General features: G+C 52.8%; 1 protein-coding gene across 4 annotated transcripts; it reads left to right on the top strand.

Annotated features, from left to right (window-relative positions):
• The first annotated feature begins 852 nt into the window (after nucleotides 1-852).
• On the top strand, nucleotides 853-20,449 carry KHK (ketohexokinase). Of its 4 annotated transcripts, none has more exons than XM_081854966.1 (8): nucleotides 853-1,024; nucleotides 1,442-1,558; nucleotides 5,954-6,097; nucleotides 11,679-11,751; nucleotides 13,278-13,424; nucleotides 16,177-16,265; nucleotides 17,526-17,683; nucleotides 20,099-20,449. In XM_081854966.1, exons 1-8 carry the CDS (start codon nucleotides 933-935, stop codon nucleotides 20,182-20,184), a joined length of 906 nt encoding a protein of 301 aa, XP_081711092.1. In that variant the 5' UTR covers nucleotides 853-932; the 3' UTR covers nucleotides 20,185-20,449. The 4 variants fall into 4 exon arrangements, with proteins under 4 accessions (XP_081711092.1, XP_081711094.1, XP_081711093.1 ...); XM_081854968.1 differs by having other exon boundaries at nucleotides 854-1,024; nucleotides 5,954-6,088; XM_081854967.1 differs by lacking the exon at nucleotides 5,954-6,097 and adding an exon at nucleotides 6,165-6,299 and having other exon boundaries at nucleotides 856-1,024.
• The last annotated feature ends 1,226 nt before the right edge of the window (nucleotides 20,450-21,675 follow it).

The raw sequence follows: 21,675 nt of genomic DNA on the forward strand, positions 1-21,675 counted from the left end.
TCTTTCTCTCAACCTACATTTGCCATCTTCTGTTGCTTCAACACTAATTATGGAATTGTAGAGTTGGAAGAGACCCCAAGGGACATTTGGCCCACCCCCACCCTCCCACATTGGACAAGGACATGAGAATTGTTTCATTGTTGTTGTTGTTTAGTCGTTTAGTCTTGTCCGCCTCTTCGTGACCCCTGGACCAGAGCACACCAGGCCCTCCTGTCTTCCACTGCCTCCCTCATGCTGGGAGCTTCAAGAACACTGTCCCACCATCTCGTCCTCTGTCGTCCCCTTCTCCTTGGGCCCTCTATCTTTCCCAATATCAGGGTCTTTTCCAGGGAGTCTTCTCTTCTCATGAGGTGGCCAAAGTCTTGGAGCCTCAGCTTCAGGATCTGTCCTTCCAGGGAGCACTCAGGGCTGATTTCCTTCAGAATGGAGAGGTTTGATCTTCTTGCAGTCCATGGGACTCTCAAGAGTCTCCTCCAGCACCAGAATTCGAAAGCATCAATTCTCTGGCGATCAGCCTTCTTGATGGTCCAGCTCTCACTTCCATACATCACTACTGGGAAAACCATGGCTTGAAGTATACGGATTTGGTGCATAGCTGTACACAACCCTCCCAGATTTGGAGATACTGCGAGCTCATCTCTAACTCGGTTTTGCAGAATTAGTGAGAGGACTCCGGACGCAGGAATCCCCTCCTTTGTTCCCAATGTACATCTTTGCTCCCCCATCCTCCTGATTGGCGGCCCCACATCCTGGGGCGGGGCTGGCGAGGGAGGGGGCGTTGCCCCGACCGGCCAATAGGGAGGCAGGGATTTGCATGAGCCCCGGGATCGGGGCGGGGCGCGGGCCGGCCAATGGCTGCCGAGCGCGCTGCCTGCCTGTGCTGGGAGAGCCGAGCCTCGGAGCAGCGGGCCGGGCTGGCAGCAGCGGCGCCCATGGGCGAGAAGCGGGTGCTGTGCGTGGGGCTGGTGTGCCTCGACATCATCAGCGTGGTGGAGAGATACCCGACCGAGGACTCGGACACCAGGTACCCCCTGGCAGAGGTGCCACCTCCCAGGGTGCCCGGGCACCCACCAAATGCCCCACGAAGCGGCCGGGCACCCACCACTTTGGGTGCCAGGGCCATGCACGCTGCATGGCACCACTGCCCTGGGCACTCCTGGTCTCGGAGCGAGCTGGCACTGGGGAAAGATGTCCTGGCTCTGCCTTGGCACCCGGGACCTGGAAGGCGCCCGGCCTGGAGACGCGCCGGGTGCCAGAGGCGGGCGGGCGGGCGGGCGGTGGGCGCGCGGCTTGCCTGTCCCGGCTGAGCTGCCGGCTTGGCTCCCTTCCTCCGAGCACCGTTGGAAGGGACCCCCGGGGGTCATCTAGTCCCGCCCGCTGCACTGCACCCGGGACAGACGGCCTTCCTTCCTTCCTTTCTTCCTTCCTCCCTGGCTGGCAGGTGCCTGTCGCAGCGATGGCAGCGCGGGGGCAACGCTTCCAACACCTGCACCGTCCTGGCCCTGCTGGGCGCCCCCTGCGCCTTCATGGGCTCCCTGGCGCCCGGCCACGCCGCAGAGTAAGTGTCCTGGTGGGGGGGGGGAGCCTTGTGGGTCTCCTTCAGGGGAGGGTGGGCGAGGCCACGGGCCCTTTGCCCAGCACCCTGGCAAAGGAGGCAGCCGGGTGTCCTTTGGACTGGGGTCAGACTAGATAACCCGCTGGCTCCCTTTCAGAGCCACAAATCTGTGATGGGCTCCTTTTCTTGCAGGATCCATCCATCCTCTTCCTCCTCCAGGGAAATCAGGGGCCCCAGGGTGGAAGCCAGTCTGGCATGGGCAGGACTTGGGTGCTGGTCCCATCCTGACCCCTGATGCCTTTTCCGAGAGGGGAGGGGAGGGCTGGGGAATTTCCACTCCTAGATTTTTTCCCAGAGCCCTTTTCCTACTTTTAGTAATACATTATCTTCTAAGATTAATAAGTAGCATGACAAATGAATAGCCAAGTCTTACTTTAATGAGTAAGTGAAGCCATTTAAGGCTCAGCAGCTGGCCGGTGTTGGGGCAGAAGGGCAGAGTCAAAGAAGGGACCCCCAGGGTCATCTAGTCCAACCCCCCTGCAATGCAGGAATTTCAGCATCCATGACAGTAGAGAATATAAGGTGCTGAGTCAAATGGCAGTGAAATTCAAGAAGGGCAGTCTGTGACAATTCTGTATCAATGTCTAGGACTGACAAGTGTTGAGTAGTGGTTAGAGCAGCGCTTTTCAACCTGCGGGTCCCCAGATGTCGTTGGACTACAACTCCCATCATCCCTAGCTAGCAAGGCCAAAGCTCAGGAGTGATGGGAGTTGTAGTCCACCAACATCTGGGGACCCCCAGGTTGAGAGCCGCTGGATTAGAGTATCAAACCGTGACCTTGGAGAGCAGGGTTCGAATTCCCACTCAGGCATGAAGGTCACTGGGTGACCCTGAGCCAACTTAACCTACCGCACTGTTATGAGCAGTGCTTTTTTCCTTAAAAAAAAAAAAAATTAGGGGTACTCTCATTCTCCTGCTCATATTGAAATCCTGCCACTTAATGAGGCCAAACTTAGATCCACAAAATATTTAGTGGTATGCGCCCCCCCCCCCCCAGATAAAAAGCACTGGTTATGAGGATGAAATGGGGGGAAGGAGAACCGTGGGGAACAACTTGAGGTCCTCTGGAGAGAAAGGTGGCGTAAATATGTTGAGCCCAGCACTGGCCCCTTTCCAGCAGCAGAATCATCCTGCCACTGCATCTGGGCCTTCAGGGGGAGACAACCCTTCTGTGCATGAACAGAGATGCTCCATTCGCTTGGCAAGGAAAGGCTGATTGCATTAGCAGCAACTGCTTCTGTGTAAATGGTCACTCTGTTTACCTGAGGTCAAATGTGGCCACTCCATTCAGGTGTCCCAAGCATGTCCTACTTTCAACAGACTGAGATCTACTAAAAACTGGCAGTGATCTGCCAAAGTTGTTGAGCTTTTTTTGGGAAGTCAAAATTCTAGAGCTTTTTTTGGGGGGGGGGTCCCACGATCTACCACAGATACCTGCCAGTAGATACAATACATTACTGTATTTTAATATTTTGTTGGAAGCCACCCAGAGTGGCTGGGGAAGCCCAGCCAGATGGGCAGGGTATAAATAATTTTTTTATTATTATTATCTACCTGTTGGACATCCCTGATGTATGCAAATCGGACCTCACACCTTGCCATTTTTTCTACACCTGCATCAGACAGAGTGGGCTCTTGCCACAAAAGCTTTATCCACAATAAAAAAATTTCCAACGGCATAGTTTATCCCCCTGCACGTTTATTTGGAAGTAAGTCGAATTGTATTTTATTAGGGTTACTCCCAAGTAAAAGGCAGCCTGCGTTTCTATCTGCTTCCTCGGTTGTTTTCTTCACTTGCCTGGCCTCAAATTTCATTTCATAGAACCAAAGAATTGTAGAGTGGAAGGGACGCCCAACGGTCATCCAAACCCCCTTCGATTTCAGCTACTTTCGACAATTAGAAGTACTTTTAAGATACTTATATAGTACTGAGATTTTTTTTACAGCATGTGAAGTTAACACTACATACTTGTGAGTTTTCTTTACGAAATATGTGTCAGCTGTACATGCTGGAATCAGATCTCTTTAGATTCAGGGGGACAGAAAGTTTCTCAAATCAAAACATGCCAGAAAAAAACCCCATTGCTGATTTCTGACCCCACCATCTATTGCTGGTTTTGAGGAGCAGGGTCAGATCCTGGTGCTGTGCTGGGCGGGTGAGGGAGAGGCACAGACCCCCCAGAGGGCTCCAGGGCCCGCAGTTTTCTTCCAGGCAGTGGCTGGATTTTCCTAAGAAGTTAGTCGGCTGAATTCAGCTCTGAGAACCAGTTTGAATGGTAGGACTCCATCTGCAAAATGGGGAGAGGATCAGCCTGGGAGAAGGAGGCCTCATCCTATTCCAGGGGGTTGGACTAGATGTCCCCTTGGGTCCCTTCCAGCTCTACAATTTTGTGATTCTATGAGATGTGTCAGGGCAGTCTTGTTTAAGAAAGGATTCATTAAGAGTCCTGGGACTCTGCACTGAGTATGTGAAATATAAAGGCCCACACACCTTCCCTGGTCCTTCTGAGCATGTGCAGAGTTCCTTTAGCCACCACACAGCTGGATTAAAGAGCAAAGGGCAGCTGCTTACCAGGGGTGGAACATCACCCAAGAATCACAAGCCCAGACACCTCTTGCGTTGAGAAGCTGAATGTAAGTATTTGGGTCTTGCAGATCTTGAGAAACCCCTCTGTCGCTGCCTGCTTGGACCCAGAGTTTTATGGGAAGGTGAAGCTCATGCTCCCCTCAAGACAAAGGCTTTGCTCCCATGTACCTGCAGGAATCCTCACCCAATTCACACCTTCTCTGTGAGACACCTTCTGCTCTCCAGCAGAGATTTTGTACTCAGAGCTCAGGGTGGATTTGGGGCCTCTTTCATGGATGTGGGTGGTGCTGGGCCTAGGACTTGCTGATCAGAAGGTCGGCGGTTCGAATCCCCGCGACGGGGTGAGCTCCCGTTGCTCGGTCCCTGCTCCTGCCAACCTAGCAGTTCGCAAGCATGTCAAAGTGCAAGTAGATAAATAGGTACCACTCCGGCAGGAAGGTAAACGGCGTTTCCGTGCGCTGCTCTGGTTCGCCAGAAGTGGCTTAGTCCTGCTGGCCACATGACCCGGAAGCTGTACGCCGGCTCCCTCGGCCAGTAAAGCGAGATGAGCGCCACAACCTCAGAGTCGGCCACGACTGGACCTCACGGACAGGGGTCTCTTTACCTATACCTTCATGGTCCAATGGCGCCTGCAGCTTCTAGCACTCTCTAGGCCATGGGTAGGCAAACTAAGGCCTGGGGGCCGGATCCGGCCCAATTGCCTTCTAAATCCAGCCCACAGATGGTCCGGGAATCAGCGTGGTTTTACATGACTAGAATGTGTCCTTTTATTTAAAATGCATCTCTGAGTTATTTGTGGGACATAGGAATTCGTTCATTTCCCCCCCAAAAAATATAGTCCGGCCCTCCAAAAGGTCTGAGGGACAGTGGACCGGCCCCCTGCTGAAAACGTTTGCTGACCCCTGCAAGTCCAGGCACCAACTCCTGTTCCCAAGCAGTGGGAGAGGAGCGTCCTTAATAATAAATAATAATAATAAATTTTATTTATACCCCGCCCTCCCCGGCCAGAGCCAGGCTCAGGGCGGCTAACACCAATAAAATCACAGTAAAAACATAATAGGGAGAAAAAAAGAGGGGGGGGGATTTAAAATACAGGTTAAAATGCAATTTAAAATGCTGCCTCAATTTAATAGTAGCCCATAAATCAAGACCATAAGGGGAGGGAAACATAAGGGTCAGACTGAGTCCAAACCAAAGGCCAGGTGGAAGAGCTCTGTCTTGCGGGTCCTGCGGAAAGATGTCAAGTCCTGCAGGGCCCTGGTCTCTTGTGACAGAGCGGTCCACCAAATCGGGGCCAGTGCTGAAAAGGCCCTGGCCGTAGTTGAGACCAATCTAACCACCTTGCGACCTGGGACCTCCAAAATGTTGTCATTTAAGGTCCTCTGTGGGGCGTACCAGGAGAGGCGGTCCCGTGGGTACAAGGGTCCTAGGCCGTGAAGGGCTTTGAAGGTCAAAACCAGCACCTTAAACCTGACCCTGTACTCCACGGGGAGCCAGTGCAGTTGGTAAAGCACTGGATGAATGCGATCCCGTGGCAAGGACCCTGTAAGGAGCCTCACCGTGACATTCTGCACCCGCTGGAGTTTCTGGGTCAGCTTCAAGGGCAGCCCCACATAGAGCGAGTTACAGTAGTCAAGCCTGGAGGTGCCCTTCGCGTGGATCACTGTGGACAGGTCAGGGCAAGGAAGGGGGTCTCCATCCTCTCTCGCCCTCCCCACCCCTAAGGGGGCTCCTCTTCTCTGCCCACCCAGCTTCGTCCGTGAGGATTTCCAGCGCTACGAGGTGGACCTCGCCCACGTGGTGCCGCGCCCGGCGTGCACCCTGCCCACCTCCATGGTGATCAGCAACTCCACGACGGGCACCCGGACCATCCTGCACGCTGCGAGGTGCTTAGGGTGAGGGGTCTCCCCCCTGGGCCACAGCCTCTAACCTCCTCTTTCTCTCCCCTCCGCTGCCCCCAAGATTCATCCTCTCCGACTTCCGCCGCTACAACGTGGATGTCTCTCACCTGGTGAGGCAAAGCCGGGGGGAGATGCCCTGCGCCATCTGTCTCGTCAACTGCCACAACGGCTCGCGGACGGTCACTCTGTATGACATGTAAGGCCAGGCGGGCAGCTGCTGCCCCCGCCCGCCAACTCCCCACCCTGCCACTGGTTGGCGCCACAGGGCTCCCTCTATTTATTATTCCCAACTAATATTTATTGAATTTGCATTGCAGCCTTTGCCCAAAGACCTCAGGGCAGTTCGGGGCATAAAGATACAAAATGGGAAGGGGGGGGATGAAATGCATAAGCAAAACAAGAACCTGGCCGGCTGCCACAGGGCAGGCAAGCTGTCACTCATCCCAGGGGGTGGGCATTGACTCAGCTTTTTCTAGAAACCGTCCCAACCCTTTTATCAATTCGATAAGATTTGTATGGTGCTTAGTTTTGTAAACCGCTTTGAGGCTGCCATTTTTATAATCCAGCAGTGGACATTCGGGTTGTGAACGTGATCCGTGCGGGATGCATGTTCGCAACCTGCAGCGATCGCAATCCGCATCTGTGCATCTGCGCATGCGCGGGTTTGCGATTCAGTGTTTCTGCGTATGTGCAAAGCATGATTTAGCGCTTCTGCGCATGCGCGACCGGCCAAACCCGGAAGGAACCCGTTCCGGTACTTCCAGGCGGGTGGCGCTGTGGGTTAAACACAGAGCCTAGGACTTGCCGATCAGAAGGTCAGCGGTTCAAATCCCCGCGACGGAGTGAGCTCCCATTGCTCGGTCCCTGCTCCTGCCAACCTAGCAGTTCGAAAGCACACCAGTGCAAGTAGATCAATAGGTACCGCTCCGGCAGGAAGGTGAATGGCGTTTCCGTGCGCTGCTCTGGTTCGCCAGAAGCGGCTTAGTCCTGCTGGCCACATGACCCGGAAGCTGTATGCCGGCTCCCTCGGCCAGTAAAGCGAGATGAGCGCCGCAACCCCAGAGTCAGTCACAACTGGACCTAATGGTCAGGGGTCCCTTTACCTTTACCTAACCCAAAGAAACGCAGCCTGAAGCATCTGTAATCCGAGGTATGACTGTACCGTATTTTTCCATGTATAAGACTAGGTTTTTCCCCTAAAAAATAATGTCAAAAATTAGAGGGCGTTTTATGCACGGATGCATCTCCCCCCATTTTCTTAAATCTGAGTCCCCCAAAATAAGGGGCATCTTATACAGGGGGGCATCTTATAGACGGAAAAATACAGTAAATGAGAAATAAATTGTCAAGAGTGCGTGAGAGGAAAGGGGCAGCTCAATGTTACCTTCTCTCTTTCTGCCCCCTCCCCCTTCTTATTCCTAATATTAATCATTAATCTTGGACTATTAAAGTGCAAAGTGCATTTGATCATTAATAGTACTAAGGTTACTTCCCTCCACTTCCCCCCTAGCAAGCCTTTTTCTTGAGCTTTTAACAGTTACACCACAAGCAAAAGAAGCTCAGTTTTGCAAGCTGATCTGCTCAGGTGCAAAGCTGCAGTGGCTGAATTTCTGCTTGCCCCACAGTTCCCAAAGCCCAGCTGCCCAGCTCCCCCCCCCCCAGCCCCCGCCCCCTTGCTCAAATCCTCTCTTCCCATTTTACAGACTGGAAGCACTGAGGCCGAGAGGCCTCTGAGGAAGTCGGCGGCTGAGCTGCCAAGACGTCCAGGTTCGCTCTCACTGACTTTATTTATTTTAAAACTACTTTTGAAAAATGAACCAATTACAGTGGGGGGGGGAGTATTTGACCCCCTGCTAAATTTGCCCGTTTGCCCTCTGACGAGGAAATGACCAGTACATAATTTTAATGGTAGGTTTATTGTAGCTGTGAGAGACAGAATAACAACAGGAAAACTGGACAAAGGAAAAGTAAATAAAATGGTCTAAAACCCTCCCCTGTCCCCCTTTACACCCCCCAAAAAATACACATCAAAGTGTTCATAAATGGAACTTCATTTAATTCCGATCCCTTCAGCCACACCTGTGGCCAAGCGGCCTGAGGCTTGTCTGCAACCTCCGGCTTACGGCCCAGTTCAGAGGGTAGCGGTTTGCTTGAGAAGCCTGAACCATAGCTGTCAACGTTTCCCTTCTTTTAAGGGAAATTCCCTTATTCTGAATAGGATTCCTCGCAAGAAAAGGGAAAAAGTTGACAGCTATGGCCTGAAATATAGGGACGCGGGTGGCGCTGTGGGTTAAGCCACAGAGCCTAGGACTTGCTGATCAGAAGGTCGGCGGTTCGAATCCCCGCAACGGGGTGAGCTCCCGTTGCTCGGTCCCAGCTCCTGCCAACCTAGCAGTTCGAAAGCACGTCAGAGTGCAAGTAGATAAATAGGTACCACTCCGGCGGGAAGGTAAATGGCGTTTCCATGCGCTGCTCTGGTTCGCCAGAAGCGGCTTAGTCCTGCTGGCCACATGACCCGGAAGCTGTATGCCGGCTCCCTTGGCCAGTAAAGCGAGATGAGCACCACAACCCCAGAGTCGGTCACGACTGGACCTAATGGTCAGGGGTCCCTTTACCCTTTACCTTTATGGCCTGAATTGGAGTTGAAATGCCCCCCCCCCGCATTCCCTGAGTGGCGCCACCCAGTGGGAGAAGAGGGGAAAGCACCGCCATGCATGCCCAATAATTCTTGGCAGATTCACCGGATAATTCAGCCCAGATGCAGCAGCCAATCATCTCCCTCAATCCGTTCCTGATCCGCCTTCCTGGTCATTGCCTGGTCTGGAGGGGGGAGCAAATGGGGGCTCTTAGGGGCAGGTGGGGACAGAGGAAGGCGGGGGGGGGGTGTTCCCTCCCCTTGCTTTTTGGAAAGCAGGGTCTGGTGTTGGGAGGGGCAGGGCCTGTGTTGGGGAGAGAAGAGGGCTGGGGAGGGGTCCCTCCTTCATCCCCCTGGCACCCCCTCCCCAGATGGAGACATCCGCTGGACTTGATCCTTGGCCCCTCTCAGCCAGGGGGAGAAATGGCAGCTGAGCCCCGATGGGGTTCTGGCTGGCCTTTGCTAAGGGGGCAGGATCCACTGCTCTGTTAATCATTGAGAAGGTTCCTCTTTGAGGCTAGAGGTCAGGGGGCTTAGAGCCAAGCGTTAACCCTTTGCAGTAGGTGCCTCTCCACCCACAGCGCCCCCCCCCCCAGTTTTCAGTGCAGGGGACTCATGCAGCAAAGAGTTCAGAATGTGGGAAGTGTCTGGCTGCTGCAGCCGGATCAGGCCCAAGGAAAGTCCTCCTCCAGGGACCTCCCGGATCCCCCAAGAGGAAGCCTACTGGGAGGGAGGGCTGCGGGGGGGGGACACACAGTCCTTTCCTGCTGGGATTTTGTGGCAGGGAGAATTTTCTGATGGTAAGAGTCGTATGAAAGCAGAACAGACTCCCTCCCAAGGTGCTTGTCGGGGGATCCTTGAGCTGTAATTCCTGTATTGCAGGGGGTTGGACTAGATGAACCCTGGAGGTCCCTTCCAACTGGACAGTTCTGTGAATCTGCAGTCACTTGTAGCTCTTGACCTTCACGTTCTTGGTCTGGCTCCCCTTTTGAAGTTGGTGGCCATCACTGCCTCTACAGGAGAGGAAGAAGAACGTCTCTCTCCCTTCTTCCATCTCCCTCCCATCTCCTCCCTGCTCTTTGGTCCACCTGTGTGGTGTGCTCATAGCCCTCCTTGCTCACCTCAAATTCATGGAGGAGGCAGGGATGCTTCTGAAGACCAGGTGCTGGGAACTGTAGGCGGGGAGAGTGTTGCTTCTGCGTTCGAATCCTGCTTGCCGGTTTCCCGCAGGGGTCCGGTCAGCCACTGTCAGAACGGGATCCCGGACTAGATGGGCCCCTGGCCTGATCCTGCAGGCTTTTATTATGTTCTTATGCTAATGCTTCTTCTGGTTGTCCAAATGTGAGGGTTTAGGCCACAATGGTAGAACTGTTGTGTTTGAAGGGCCATCCGACTCACCCCCCGCAATACAGGAACCGCAGGCTCAGAGGCAACCCCTGAATAATGTTGAGTCCGGCTCTTTGGGGCTGTGCAGATGGAAGCCAGCACCTTGGAAGGGTCCCAGCATACAGTGGTACCTTGGTTCTCAAACTTAATCCATTCCGGAAGTCCGTTCCAAAACCAAAGCGTTCCAAAACCAAGGCACACTTTCCCATAGAACATAATGCAAAACTGATTAATCCGTTCCAGACTTTTAAAAACAACCGCTAAAACAGCAATTTTAACATGAATTTTGCTATCTAACAAGACCACTGATCCATAAAATGAAAGCAATAATCAATGCACTGTACTATAAAATAAATAAGACAGTATTGTAGATTATAAAAATTAAAATTACCGTATTTTTCACTCTATAGGACACACTTTTCCCCTTCTAAAAAGTAAGGGAAAATGTGTGTGTGTCTTATGGAGTGAATGCAGTCTGCGCGGCTAAGCCCAAAGCCAGAACAGGGAGACAGAACGCTGCGCAGCGCTCCGTCTCGCTGTTCTAGCTTGGGGTTAGCTGCGCAAAGCCTCCACGGGGCAGCGGAGTGCCTTCACCCCGCTGCCCTGCAGGGACTTCACAGGCTGTCCCTGAAGCCAGCACAGCAAGAGGCTATCCCAGAAGCCAGATCCCTCTTGCTGTTCTGGCTTCTGGGGTTCAGAATTTTTTTCTTCTTGTTTCCTCCCCCCCAAACTAGGTGCGTCTTATCGTCCGGTGCGTCCTATAGAGCGAAAAATACGGTATTTTTCCCCCCTCACCTGCACTGATGATAGTCACTGCTTGCTTTTATCCATTTCTGCAGTCATACAACCAATCAATCAGTAGCTGAACTGGGTTCCACACAGTCACAAAAACAAATTAACCGGAAAAACCTGAAAAACAAAAACACAAAATAAATAGCAAAAACAAAAGCACCAAACTCAATCCGTTCTGGAACTCTGGTTGACTTCCGAAATGTTAAAAAACCAAGGCGTAGCTTCTGATTGGTGCAGGCACCCCGGAAACAATAGCCGACAACCGTATCAGACGTTCGGCTTCCAAAAAACATTTGAAAGCCAGAACACTTACTTCCGGGTTTTCGGTGTTTGGGAACCAAGGCACTACTGTACATAGAAGGGGATCAAAGTGGACATACCTCATTGCAAGATCAGCCTTGCATCTGAGACACAGCTGGACCCTCCATGCTTTTGAGGCAGTGGGCTTCTTGATAGGACCCTGGGGTCAGATAGGAGGGGCTGACTATTGCCTTGATGCCCCCTCCTCACATACTTTGTGGGGCACCTGGGGGGCCCATAGGGAGAGGGCGTCTGGCTGCATGGACCCCACCAGTTGGGCCTGGCTTGTGCTACGGTGGGAGGCCAAGACAACAACACCTTCCTTTGTGCTTTTTAATCAATTTGTTCAAATGAATAATCTCGGGTGGGAGAGGAGGCTGTGAAGGCATTGCATCTCATAGACCTTTGTAAACCCCCCCCCCCATCCCACCCTTCCACCTTCTCCCCGCTACCCCCAACTAGCAACCTGCCAGACGTGACAGCTGCTGACTTTGAGCAGGTCAACCTGTCTCAGTACAAGTGGATCCACTGGGAGGTGAGTGAAGGAAGCCATTGCTGGGGAGATGGGGGGAGCGAGAGGGAAGAAGGGTCTTCCTGAGTGGCAGGGATGCAGGTGCCAGGAGGGGCTGCCATCAGCAGGAAATGAAGACGGAAATGTATAGGTGAAAGACCTACATTGGCTCCCAGAACGTTTCCGAGCACAATTCAAAGTGCTGGTGCTGACCTTTAAAGCCCTAAACGGCCCAGTATCCCTGAAGGAGCGTCTCCACCCTGGACACCTGGGTCCAGCTCTGAGGGCCTTCTGGCGGTTCCCTCACTGAAAGAAGCCAAGTTACAGGGAACCAGGCAGAGGGCCTTCTCGGTGGTGGCTCCCGCCCTGTGGAACACCCTCCCATCAGATGTCAAAGAGAAGAACAACTACCAGACTTTTAGTAGACCTGAAGGAGCGTCTCCACCCCGGACACCTGGGTCCAGCTCTGTGGGCCTTCTGGTGGTTCCCTCACTGAAAGAAGCCAAGTTACAGGGAACCAGGCAGAGGGCCTTCTCGGTGGTGGCACCCGCCCTGTGGAACACCCTCCCATCAGATGTCAAAGAGAACAACAACTACCAGACTTTTAGAAGACATCTGAAGGCAGCCCTGTTTAGAGAAGCTTTTAATGTTTAACAGACCATTGCATTTTAATACTCTGTTGGAAGCTGCCCAGAGTGGCTGGGGAAGCCCAGTCAGATGGGCAGGGTATAAATAATAAATTATTATGATTATTATAGGTGGCCATTGATAAGTTCTCAACACTGGCCATTCGCACACAGAAACAGCCCTTGGGAACAAGACTTATTGTGAGCCAGTAAACACATGCAATGGTTTTGAAAACAAGACGGCTCGCTCCGCAGGTGACAGGGCCAAACCTCTTTGTGAAGGGGGCTTCATGTCGCATTTGCAGGGCCTTGGTTCAGGGATGGCCCCCTTTAAAGTCTCTTGTTACTGGATCTTAGAGTCGTGGGGTTACCGGGAGGGGGGCACTAAGAGTCAAGGAGGGGCTTCATGGTGCTGGAGCTATCCATGACCTGTCAGACTTCACTGGCATCACTGGATCAAGTTTATCAGTTTTGTTGGAGTTAATTCAACAACATAGTTTTAAATTGGATTTTGAATAAATGTGCAATCATTCCCGTTTTGAATTTTATTGGGTTTTTTCTCCTCTGTAATGGCTGAATAATGCTTTTTATAGGGTAGGGGTTGCTGGGAGTGACTTTATGGAACCAAGGGGGCAGGGGCCCAGAAAAGTTTGGGAGCCACTGCCTATATGTCACTGCCCTTGAGGATGCCAGCTGTTGGCCATTCACCCTCTGGTGCCCAGAGGGGTGGCATTTCCAGGCAGTCTTCATGGGCAGCCCCACGGGGAGGGCATTGCAGTAGTCTAGAGCTCAGCAGAGCATGAATGCCAGGACTGTTGCGGCCACCTTCTGGCTGTGGGTGCAGCTGTCCTGGCCACGGACGCTCCCTGGGATGCCAGGGTGAGCTCCTGTCTCCCTCTGAGACCCACCTTCTCCCTCCCCCAGGGCAGGAATGCCTCTGAGCAGGTGAAGATGATCCAGCGCGTGGAGGAGTATAACAGGACCTGCCCACCGTCCGACCGAGTGACCATGTCCGTGGAAGTGGAGAAGACACGGCCAGAGATATACCAGCTCTTCGGCTACGGAGACGTGGTAGGAAAGCCTCTGCCTGGGGGGGAAGCCAGGATGATGGGGCAGAAACGATACGATACGATAATCTTTATTGTCATTGTCCCATACAGAACAATGAAACTGAAAAATCTACATAAGACATTCAGAAACCAACAACCCTGCTATCCCAGCTATCCCAACCTGGTTAGCCCCCTAAAAACTCTGATACCCCATAATATACTCACATAGAGACTACCTTAAAGAGTAAAGGTAAAGGGACCCCTGACCATTAGGTCCAGTTGTGACCGACTCTGGGGTTGTGGTGCTCATCTCGCTTTACTGGCCGAGGGAGCCGGCGTACAGCTTCCAGGTCATGTGTCCAGCATGACTAAGCCGCTTCTGGCGAACCAGAGCAGCGCATGGAAACGCCGTTTACCTTCCCTCCAAAGCGGTACCTGTTTATCTACTTGCACTTTGATGTGCTTTTGAACTGCTAGGTTGGCAGGAGCAGGGACCGGGCAACGGGAGTTCACCCCGTCACGGGGATTCGAACTGCCAACCTTCTGATTGGCAAGTCCTAGGCTCTGTGGTTTAACCCACAGCGGCACCCACGTCCCTTATAGAGAGACTACCTTACACTGCGTTTAAAACCAAAATTGCATTTGGATAGAAACTGTTTCTCAGGTGGCTAGTCCTGGTCTTTATAACCCTGAACCTTCTTCCAGAAGGCAGAAGCTGAAAGAGATCGTTTCCGGGGTGCGCACCATCCCGCACTATCTCTGCAGCTTTCTTATGGCACCTGGAAGCGTAGATTTGATCCAAGGTGGGAAGAGTGCACCCAATTATTCCCTCCGCAGTCTTGACAACCCTGGACAGCATTGGTTTTTCCCTGGTCGTGCAGCTCCCAAACCACACACACAGACCACAAACAGCCCCCTGACTTTGTAGCACGAGCCCCTATTCAGGGTCACGGCTTGGCGGCACCTCCCTGGCACTGCCCAATGTTGCCCAGGTCCTTTGCCCAAGAGCCTCCTCTGCGCAAGGGCAAAAGCCTCTGAGCACAGCAGCTGCTGCTTCCGACTCGCACGGAAGAGGCCTTTGGCTGCGGAAGAGGCTTTGCGCTGCTCCGAAGAGCCACAGGCTGGACCAGGCAGCCCTCCTCGCCCGGTGGTCCTGGGGGGGCCAGGCTCCTCCATACTCAGGACGTCCTCGTTACATGGAATGGACTCCCTTGGAGATTTATAAGATGGGTGGACATCTGGCAGGGAGTCTTCAGTTGTGGTTCCTGCATGGCCAGGGATTGGGCTTGTTAAAGTTTGTAGGTCGTAAATCCTTTGACCCAGTGGGCATAGCTGTCAACCGTCCCTTATTTGGCGGGAAAGTCCCTTATGCCAGCGCTGTGTCCCACTGCTGTCCCTTATTGATGATGTCCCTTAAATTTCCCGGATTTCAAAGGAAGCAGCTCCTCTCCCCCCAACTGGGTTGCTTGGCTGCGTTGCTCACCCAATAAGGAGTCTAAGAACGCCTGGGGGGTGGAGCTTGCCTGCCTTGTGCCAGTTACATCAGCCGCGTTGCCTGGGGACTCGTCTTTGCTCAGCGCTTCCCAGCGGAGAGGTGACGGTGGTTTTCCTTGCTGCGTCCCCTTTGCCAGGTTGCTGCACTGTGGGAACCACCGCTTGAGGCTTCGTTTGGCTGCTGGCTGGGCTTTCTGCCTTTGGCTCGGAGGGGCTCAGAAGTCGAACATACCTGTGCCCCTTGGAAAATCCCTTATTTTGGCTGCTGACCCCTTATTTTTGAGGCTGCTGGTCCCTTATTTTCAAATCTGTAAGTTGACAGCTATGCCAGTGGGTCATGCAGGAACTGTGGCTTTGTCTGTGTCTGTGGGGTGTCTACAATAACTCGACACCAGTGCTTCTAATCTAACACTCTTTATTTAGAAGGATAACAAAACAGAAAAGAAAACCTACAAAATCTAGCTGCATGCTTGCAGCTTTCTGCCTCTAACAAAACCAAAACTATCTCGCTCACATTCTCAGACACTCTGCACTCAGAGAGAGCTCAGCCCACAGGAAAATGCCCGGATTATATGGGCAGTGCGCCCAGTTAATAAGAACGCCTCCTGGGAGTGTTAACTCTCAACTGTCCAGAACCACAACAGGGCTGGATGACCCCTGGGGGTCCCTTCCAACTCTCCCGCTCTACGATTCTAAGTTCTGCTTGTGAAGCCCTGCCTGGGCTGAGCAGCAGGAAGGCAGTGCTGCCCTGGGGGTGGAGGACTGACCTCAGAACATGAAATGAGCTCTGCTGGACCAGCATCCTGTTCGCCTCACAGTGGCCAAATACCCCTAAGACCCCAGGAGTCTAGACTGCCTCTGGAACTGGAGGCTCTGCCTGACAAGCCTAGCTGCTGGTCAGTGGGGATCCCACCTAGTCCAGCCTCCTGTTCTCACCGTGGCTGACCAAATCCCCATTACGGGAAAGCCACAAGCAGGATCTGAGCACCAGAGCAACCCTCTCCCTTGCTGCCCCTGGCATTCAGAAGCATCTCTGCATCCTGGCAAGTGGCCACTGAGAGCCCCTTTCTCCCCCATAAGTTTAGCCAATCCTCTTTTAAAGCCGTCCTGGTAGGTGGCCATCTTGTGGGAGGGAGTTCCACAGTCTAACACTGTGCTGCAGGAATGAGTCCTTTCTGCATCTTCCAACATTCATCTCCCTTGGGTGCCTGGGAATTCTAGTGTTCTGAGAGAGAGACCAAGAGGAGAAGGTGACTCTGGCTTCTCTCCCCCCCCTCCAGGTCTTTGTCAGCAAGGACGTGGCCAAGGCAAGGGGCTTCTACTCGGCCGCCGAAGCTGTCAAGGGGCTCCGCAGATACATGAAGCTGGGGTAGGTGGAGACCACCCAAGGAGAAGGGGGCAGGCTGGATTGCCTCTGGGGTGCCCCTCAGCCCCCCTGCCCACCCTCTGGCATGGGAGGGGAACTCGTGCCAACTCCAGCATCTAGATTTAATGGCCACTGGCCCTTCGGTGCTCTGTGGGAAATGCCACAGAACTTAGGGGAGTCGCTAGAACATGAGGCTCTTCACCCCAGGGCCGTGGGGTCAAACCCCATGTTGGGCAAATGGATTCCCGCCTTGCAGGGGTTGGACTAGATGACCCTCATGGTCCCTCCCAATTCTACAGTTCTACGCAACGCTCCAGAACTGCTCCTTATTCTTCCCTCCATCTTTTCTTTACAGAATGTTTTTATTTAACAAAATGTATCTACGCCACTTGCCCTAAACCTTGAAGGCTCCCAAGCCGTTTGCAAAAAGATGATCTTAAAATGTTCATTTAAAATATCCATATCCATAAAATATCCGTAAGACACAGGGAACCAGGCAAGGGCCTTCTCGGTGGTGGCCCCCGCCCTCCCACCAGATGTCCAAGGACAAAACAACTACCAGACTTTTAGGAGACATCTGAAGGCAGCCCTGTTCAGGGAAGCTTTTAATGTTTGGCAGACTATTGTATTTTAATATTTTGTTGGAGGCCACCCAGAGTGGCTGGGGAAACCCAGCCAGATGGGAGGGGTATAAATAAATAAATTATTATTATTATTATTATTATTATTATTATTATTATTATTATTAGAGCAAACATTAAAAATGAGTTACATTTAAAAAAAAAAATACAAAGCAACTTCTGACACTTGGGGTTTCTGTTTTTTCAGAGCCACCTTATTTAAAGTGGTTGTAAGTTGTTTTACGTAGTGCTTAATATGTTTTTCAACGCTGCAACCTGCCCTGGAACCTTAGGGTAAAGGGTGGATATTATTATTATTATTATTATTATTATTATTATTATTATTATGCAATTCTACTTGCTGAAATTACCTGTGAAGCTGGTCTGCAGGATGGGACTTCATCATCCTGGCTGCTGGGACTTGGCGGACCCCCCCCCCCAGGTTCCCCCTCCCTGGGTTGAACCAAACAGGCCCTGTTGAGCCCAGCTCCCTGGGGAGAAAGAACCAGGACTTTTGGAGGTGGGGAGGGTGTTTTGGGGGTGCCCCCATTTTCCGTCTGCCCCCTGGGCCTCCCCACCCAGGCACCTGTGGGGTCTCTGTCCCAAGGCTAAAGGCTCCTTCGTCTTTCTCCCCCCCCCCCAGAGCCACCCTGGTCTGTGCCTGGGCTGAGGAGGGGGCTGACGCCATGGGACCGGACGGGGTGCTGGTCCACTCGGACGCCTTCTCCCCCGAGGTGGTGGTGGACACCTTGGGTGCTGGGGACACCTTCAACGCGGCCGTGATCCTGGCCCTCAGCAGGGGTGAGTCGCGGGGGCTTCTCTGCTCCTCCCTGTCGCCCACATGTCCATATCTCCCCTTTGTGATCTGTTCTGCAACCTGCTCATCAGACATGGGATCTACGGAGAGATCTCCAGGGTCTGCAGTAGATCGCCACGCTCTTCGGACTGTCTGTCAGTTTTAACTATAGGAGCAACAAAAAAGCTTGCCCAAACTTGCTTCAAAATTAGGCTCTGCAAAGAAGAAAGGGTTTTTTTTGGGGGGGGGGGACCAGGACTGGAGTTGGGGGGAGAAAATGAGTCTCTGCTTTGCTTTGCTTTTGTTTCTTATGAATTTTGCTTTGAGCTTTTCTTTGCTTTCTTACAAGTCTCTTGCTTTGCTTTGCTTTCTGTGATTCTATGAACCGTGTGATGCAGCAGCAAGAAAAGTGAATGCTATTCTCAGCTGCACCAGCAGGTCTAGTGCCCAGATCAAGGGAATTCATAGTACCCAGTGGCGCCAACTTGGACCCCAGATTATGGGTGCCCAGCGACATGTGCAACATAACGTGAGATCGTGACTTCATGTTGCAGCGCTTGGGAGCCCCAGAAGGCTTCCAAGGCCCCACAAGGCCTCAGACATAACTTCCAGTTCCTTGCAGGGCCCCAGAAGTCGTGTCGGAGGCCCTGCAGTGCGGGCGCTGAGGACCCACAAAACAATCGTAGGTGCCCAGGGCCCCCTGGAGTTGGCACCAGTGGTAGTACCACTATTCTGCCTTGGTCAGAGTCCTGTGCCCAGTTCTGGGTGCCACTGTTTAAGAAGGATGTTGGCAAGCTGGGAGGTGGGCAGAGGAGGGGGACCAAGATGATGGAGGGTCTGGAAACCAAGCCTGATGAGGAACGGTGGAAGGAGCCTAGAAAAGAGGAGACTGAGAGGAGATATGAAGCCATCTTCAAATATCTCAAGGGCTGTTGCATGGAAGAGGGAGCAAATTTGTTTTCTCCTGCTCTGGAGGGTAGGACTCGAACCCATGGCTTCAAGTGACAAGAAAGGAGTAAGTCGGGTGGGGCAGGTGGGGTGAGGGGGCGGAGGTGGGGGCTGGTCTGCTGCCCCGCGGGATGAGCCCAGCAGAACCCAGAATCGGGGCCCCGGGGCCCCTGGCCTTAGAGCCACGGGTGCAGATCCGTCCCTTTGCACTGCACCTCTGCACAAGGAAAGCCCCTGGGGAAAGGATCTGGGGGGGTCTTGGTGGACCTCAAGCTGAACCCGAGCCCAGAGGGTGATACAGCAGCAAAAAGGAGCAGCGCTGTTCCAGGCTGCATCTGCAGAAGTCGAGGGTCCAAGTCAAGGGAAATCAGAGTCCCACTCGATTCTGGAATATCGTGTCCAGTTCTGGGCACCACAATTTATATTGGATATTGACAAGCTGGGAGGTGGGCAGAGGAGGGCGACCAAGAGGATCAAGGGTCTGGAAACCGAGCCTGATGAGGAACGGTGGAAGGAACTGGGAATGTTTAGCCTGGAAATGAGGAGACTGAGAGGAGACAGGAGAGCCATCTTCAACTATCTGAAGGGCTGAACCATGGAGCAAGCTTGTTTTCTGTGGCTCCAGAGAACTGAACCAATGGATTCAAATGACGGGAAAGGAGACTCCAGCTAAACTTTAGGAAGAACTTTCTGGCTGTTAGAGCCATTTAATGGTGGGGTGGAGACGTCTGAAGGTGGTGCCCCCTCCTTCATGAGAGGTTTTTCAACAGTGGAGGCGGTGGCTGCCAGACAGAATTTCTTTAGCTATGGTTCCAGCATTGCAGCAGGAACAACTAGAGGAACCTTAGGGGACTATTTCAACTCTTTAATTCTATGATTCTCGGACTGTGAGTTCAGTTCTGGTAGCCCAAATTCCTGGGGCAGCTGAGCATGGACAGAGCATGTCTCTTCATTCTGTGCTCTGACCCCTCCCTCCTCCAACCACAATTCTGCGCTTGGTGGATCTTTGGCTTCTTAGCAGAAAAACAAGCACCATATTTTTCGCTCTATAAGACACACCCGACCGTAAGACGCACCTAGTTTTAGAGGAGAACAAGAAAAAAAATATTCTTTCAGCAAAGCGGGAGGAGCAATGGAAGGGGCGAAGTCAGAACCGCAAGAGGGATCTCTGCGCAGCAAAAGCAGCGATCCCTCTTGCTGTTCTGGCTTCTGGGATAGCTGCGCAGCCTGCATTCGCTCCATAAGATGAACACACATTTCCCCTTACTTTTTAGGAGGGAAAAAGTGAGTCTTATATAGCGAAAAATACGGTAAATCTCGCACGCCCTGAATTCTGCCCGCCCCTAATAAAGAGTAGCCCTGGAGCCTGGGGAGAGGGGTCTTGTCGGGGAGAGTTCTTGTTGCCTGAACCCCAGGGCACCTCTCTGCCTCGGAGCTCAACTGACCCCTCTCTGTCTCCCCCCCCCCTCCAGGGAGACCCCTGGCCGAGGCAATCACCTACGGGTGTCAGGTGGCCGGACGGAAGTGCGGTGTGCACGGCTACGATGGGATCGTGTGAGCTGCAAGCGACAAGCCGTGTCTGCCCATCTTTTCTGGGGACCTTCATCAAGCCGTGGACCAAAATCACCCCCCCCCCCCGACTCAGCGAGGAAGAAGCGTGCTGCTTCTCTGAAAGGTCCGGAGGGGCTGGGCAGCCAAAGCCGGTTCTCTGCTGTGCCCGGGCCGGCCTGTGTGTCCTGGCTGGGCCTGGATCTGGGGAGAGAGAGAGACTTGCCCGCATTGCCTCTTTGCAAAGGCCGATGAATAAAATGCTTGGACCAGTGGCCTCTGTGTGGAAGCCCCACCTGTGTGGGTAGGGTGAGGGGGCAGGATGGAAAGGGCTGGCCTGCCCCAGATATTTTATTGATCTCTTGCATTCATAATCTGAGCTCTGGGTGGCATGCATGGGTCTCCCCCTCAATTAATCCCTGTAAAGCAGATTAGGCTAACAGTCAGGGCCAGTCGGCTTCGTGGCTTCATAGAGTCAAACCTGAGTCATAAGCTGACACTGCAAGCACAGTAGAGGGAGAAGCACAGGAGGCTGTGGGGGTTGCAGAAGAGGGAGCCCAAAGCAGCAAGGATGGAGCAATGCGGGGGGGGGGGGTCTCTTCTGCAGCTGCAGCAACACTCAGGACCGGTTCCCCCAAGGGTGACCCACAGCAAGGGGGGAGGGAAGGAGCTCTGTCCTGCCGGGCTGGAGAAGAGATTGCATAAATCGAGAGAGCTGAGGAGGGGGCACCAGGTCCTACGAAGAACTGCTGGTGGGTCATTTGATCTTGTGGGGCATTGCATGGCAGGGGGGCACCAGGTAGCAAATGCCAGAATCCCAATTTAAAATGAATTTAACAGATCGGAGAACTGGGCCCAAATTATGAAATAAATTACAACAGGAACAAAAGTCAGGTTCTGCTCTTAGGCAGGAAGAACCAGGTGCACAAATATAGGATGGGGGACGCCTGGCTTATGAGTAGAACATGAGAAAAGTACGTGTGGCATCAGCACATGTGAAAAGGATCTGGGGGTCTTGGTGGACCACGAGCTGAACATGAGCCAGCCATGTGATGCAGCAGCAAAAAAAGCGAATGCTATTCTAGGCTGCATCAACAGAGGTCTAGTGTCCAGGTCAAGGGAAGGAATAGGCCCACTCTATTCTGCCTTGGTCAGACCACACCTGGAATACAGTGTCCAATTCTGGGTATCACAATTTAAGAAGGATGTTGATAAACTGGAATGTGTGCAGAGGAGGGCAACCAAGATAATCAAGGGTCTGGAAACTAAGCCTTATGAGGAACGGTTAATGAAACTTGAGTTATGTTTAACCTGGAAAAGAGGAGACTGAGAGGAGATATGAGAGCCATCTTCAAATATCTTAAAGGTAAAGGTAAAGGGACCCCTGACCGTTAGTTCCAGTCGTGACTGACTCTGGGGTTGCTCATTTCGCTTTATTGGCCGAGGGAGCCGGCATACAGCTTCCAGGTCATGTGGCCAGCAGGACTAAGCCGCTTCTGGC

This window comes from Podarcis erhardii, assembly GCF_964252035.2.
Source record: "Podarcis erhardii genome assembly, chromosome: 3".
Lineage (NCBI taxonomy): Eukaryota > Metazoa > Chordata > Lepidosauria > Squamata > Lacertidae > Podarcis > Podarcis erhardii.

Excerpts from the sequence above, each read along its gene's own strand:
- KHK (XM_081854966.1), top strand. The coding sequence starts at position 933 with ATGGGCGAGAAGCGGGTGCTGTGCGTGGGGCTGGTGTGCCTCGACATC. Across the intron at positions 1,025-1,441 it reads ACCGAGGACTCGGACACCAG|GTGCCTGTCGCAGCGATGGC; the intron begins GTACCCCCTGGC and ends CCTGGCTGGCAG. Across the intron at positions 6,098-11,678 it reads CACGCTGCGAGGTGCTTAGG|CAACCTGCCAGACGTGACAG; the intron begins GTGAGGGGTCTC and ends ACCCCCAACTAG.